This window comes from Halichondria panicea, unplaced genomic scaffold (genome assembly GCF_963675165.1).
Source record: "Halichondria panicea unplaced genomic scaffold, odHalPani1.1 SCAFFOLD_100, whole genome shotgun sequence".
Taxonomy (NCBI): Eukaryota; Metazoa; Porifera; class Demospongiae; order Suberitida; family Halichondriidae; genus Halichondria; species Halichondria panicea.
The window spans coordinates 1-3,000 of record NW_026986604.1 but is presented as its reverse complement, the minus strand read 5'-3'; the positions used below and the strand labels follow the sequence as shown (position 1 = coordinate 3,000).

The 3,000-nt window shown below is 47.5% G+C and overlaps 1 protein-coding gene across 1 annotated transcript; it reads right to left on the bottom strand.

Annotated features, from left to right (window-relative positions):
- On the bottom strand, positions 1-2,922 carry LOC135351996 (exocyst complex component 1-like; the record flags this gene model as incomplete). Its single annotated transcript, XM_064551091.1, is given in 11 exon segments — positions 1-214; positions 267-389; positions 499-644; positions 725-962; positions 1,091-1,229; positions 1,282-1,554; positions 1,616-1,875; positions 1,929-2,081; positions 2,141-2,383; positions 2,438-2,793; positions 2,854-2,922. Coding segments are annotated over 10 exon segments (2,056 nt in total), but the record flags the coding sequence as incomplete, so codon positions are not given.
- Between the last annotated feature and the right edge of the window lie 78 nt (positions 2,923-3,000).

The window sequence follows — 3,000 nt, the reverse complement described above, 5'->3', positions numbered from 1 at the left end:
TCTGAGCAGAGATGCTGGCAAAGTACTCCGCTAGGTTGTCCAGAGTGAAGTCTAATGATATGTTGGCTCCAGGGTAGCATTCTGCAATCAGAGCTTCAAATCTCTGTGCTTGTTCAATGAAAGCTTCTTGCATGGCCCCCCACACAACCTGGAGGTCAGAGTCCGATACCTCCTTCTCAACACGACGATACAGCTTCTCTAGCCCACGCTTAACCTGGGGGGGGGGGGGTAATTAAAGGGACACACCCATGCATAACAGGGCCTACCTCTTTTCCTGGGTACTCTTTGATGCACTTTCTGAGTTCACTACGTGAGTAGTCAAGGCGATAGCCCACTTCCTCTGCCTTGGTTCCTGCAGCACGTAAGCTCTCCACACCTTCAAAGAATGCCTGGAGGGAATAGCATAGTTAACTGTATAGCTACCAAATTGGCTGTATCTATAAGCACACCATAGGAAAGGTAATTCTGAGAGCTGCATTCATTAGTAGCATAACTCACGCTCAGCTTGTCTAGAGGTCTCCCAAGACAGTTCTTGACATAGATCTTCTTATGAGAACGATAGCGTTTTTTGGCTGTGTCTCTCTTGACCTCCAAACAATTGATCTTGAGTCTAGAAAGTATATCCACTAGTGTGTGGTAGTTCTCTGTGAGGTGTGTGTGTGTGTGTGTGTGTGTGTGTGTGTGTGCGGTAGATCTCTGTGAGATGTGTGTGGGCACAACCAACCAAATTTGATGACATCATTAGGAGTTTTCTGATGTTCAGTGGCCACTCTGTCGATGGTCTTAAACAGTGCGTCCGTGAGTGTCTGATAAGCCTTGTCCAGATCAGCCCTGCGATCAGTGCCCATCACAATGCTCTCTGCCCTCTCTGCAAAGTCCTTGAACCAGAGCACACAAGGTAGCACACCAGCCTTAGCTCCACGAGGTACCTTCATATCCTCTATTTGACGACGCTTGTTCACCTATACACACATAATATAAGGGCACTCAATACATTACACACAAGCACACAAGCACACAAGCACACAAGCACACAAGCACAAGAAAGCTGTCAATACACTCATCCAGACAACAAATGCTGTAGACTTACAATGAGCTTGTCAAAGAGGCGTTTGATGTATAGCAAAGCTTTCTTGAGAGTTTCATCAAGGTAGGACATGACTCTTCCTCCAGACTCCAGGGCAAACATTAGTCTCTGACTCACATTCACCAACAAGTGCAGTGCGTTGCTATAGAGATGGAGGTACAGTGTATTGCTTACAGAGGTGGTGAGTGGCTTACTAGCTGTCCATTCTCTCTCCATGAGCTATAAAGGCCTCAATCTCTGGCAGTAGTATCGCCAGTAACTGCCCCAGTACACCTTGCACTCCATCTAGCCCCAGGTCACTATCATCTCTCAGTGGACCATCCAAACCATCCACTTCATTAATATCATCATCCTCAACAAAAGAAGCAGTTCGCTTAGCAAAGTGGAAGAATGAAGTGAGGAACTTCTGCTCAGACACACACACAGGTTGAAGCTGTTCCAGGACTGTGTCAAACACCTGGTCAAACCTGCATACACACATACACAGGTAGTGTAGTGTAGCCTACTAGGGTAGTACATGTAGCTTACCTTGGCTTGTTTGGGTGGTCTGGGCTGAGGCCAGCAGTGGCACCAAAGTCAGCAAACGATTGATTAATACCACCTTTGTCACGTGCGTGAGAGAGCATCATCATAGAGCCAGAGATAGGTCGCAGCATGTCCATATTAGAGCCTGTCCTTCCCAACAATCCCTTCTTGCCCTCTGACACACGACCAAGCATTGTCTTGCTCTCAGCAAACACTGCTCTTATCTCCTCCTCATATACAGGGCGAAAGCTGCGTAGGTACGCCTGTGTGTGGGGTAAGTGTGTGTGTGGGGGGTACATGTGGTGTGTGTGCTTACCTCCAACACTTCACTGAACCTCACTGGCTCACATTCTTTGAGCCAGCACATGAGTTTAGAGTAGCCTAGAAGGTCAGAGTGCACTTGACTATGACTGGTGATGCTTGGTCCAACAGTGTGCCTAACATGAGCATTGTCCAACATCATGGCCGCCTGTACGGACAGAGGGAGGAGGGCATGGAACAAGTAAGGAGAACAAGCACAACACTCACGTTCAGAGTGAAGAGGCCAGACAAGTGAGTGTATAGACGTCTTCCAAAGGCAGCAGAGAGATTGTGGAATGCTTCAGTTTGTTCAGTGACAGCTTGTAGTACATCGACTCCTGATGGCAGCTCTTGTTGTAGAGAGCTCTGTAGACTAGCAGCAGCTAGTTCACAATCTCTGATCTCACTAGGACTGCTTAGTGACTCATGTAGTAACACTTCCTCCACTCGGGGGTCAAGGTCTAGTTGGGTCTGTGTGGGAGGGGGTACACACACACACACACACACACACACACGCCCACTCACCACAAGACCCTCCACTTCAGCAAACAATGACTTGAGGTTACTGTTCTGACAGAGGATATGAGAATATTGGCCTCCTAGTTTGCCCATGGCATCGCGTACTGTGCCCAACAACTGATCATACACATTCATCTTCATATCCATTCTATCAATCTCCACCACGCCTTGATCTAGTCTCTCCATGAGCTCTTGTATCTGACTCTCCGAGTCCATCAGAGAGTGGATGTTGCCCTGGTCCAGTTGAGCTAGTTCCTCTGTAAGGTTCTCCATTAGTGAAGTGGCATCTTGGATGGCATTATCACGTCCTAACAATGATTCAATGTCCTCTTCCTCGTGAGGAGTCAGTTCTTGATAATCCTCTAATTATAGGGGCAGGGGCCTCGTTAGACAGTGTCATAGCTGGTCATATTGTGTCATACCTTGAGGTAATGGCTCTACGTCATGCTGACCAGAGGAAGCAGGTACAGAGCTAGCATCACGAGCAGACAACACTTCTGTAATTATACAAGTACATAATTGTCAGAACACCAGAACATAACTCTGACCTTTGAGTTTCCCCTCGTCAA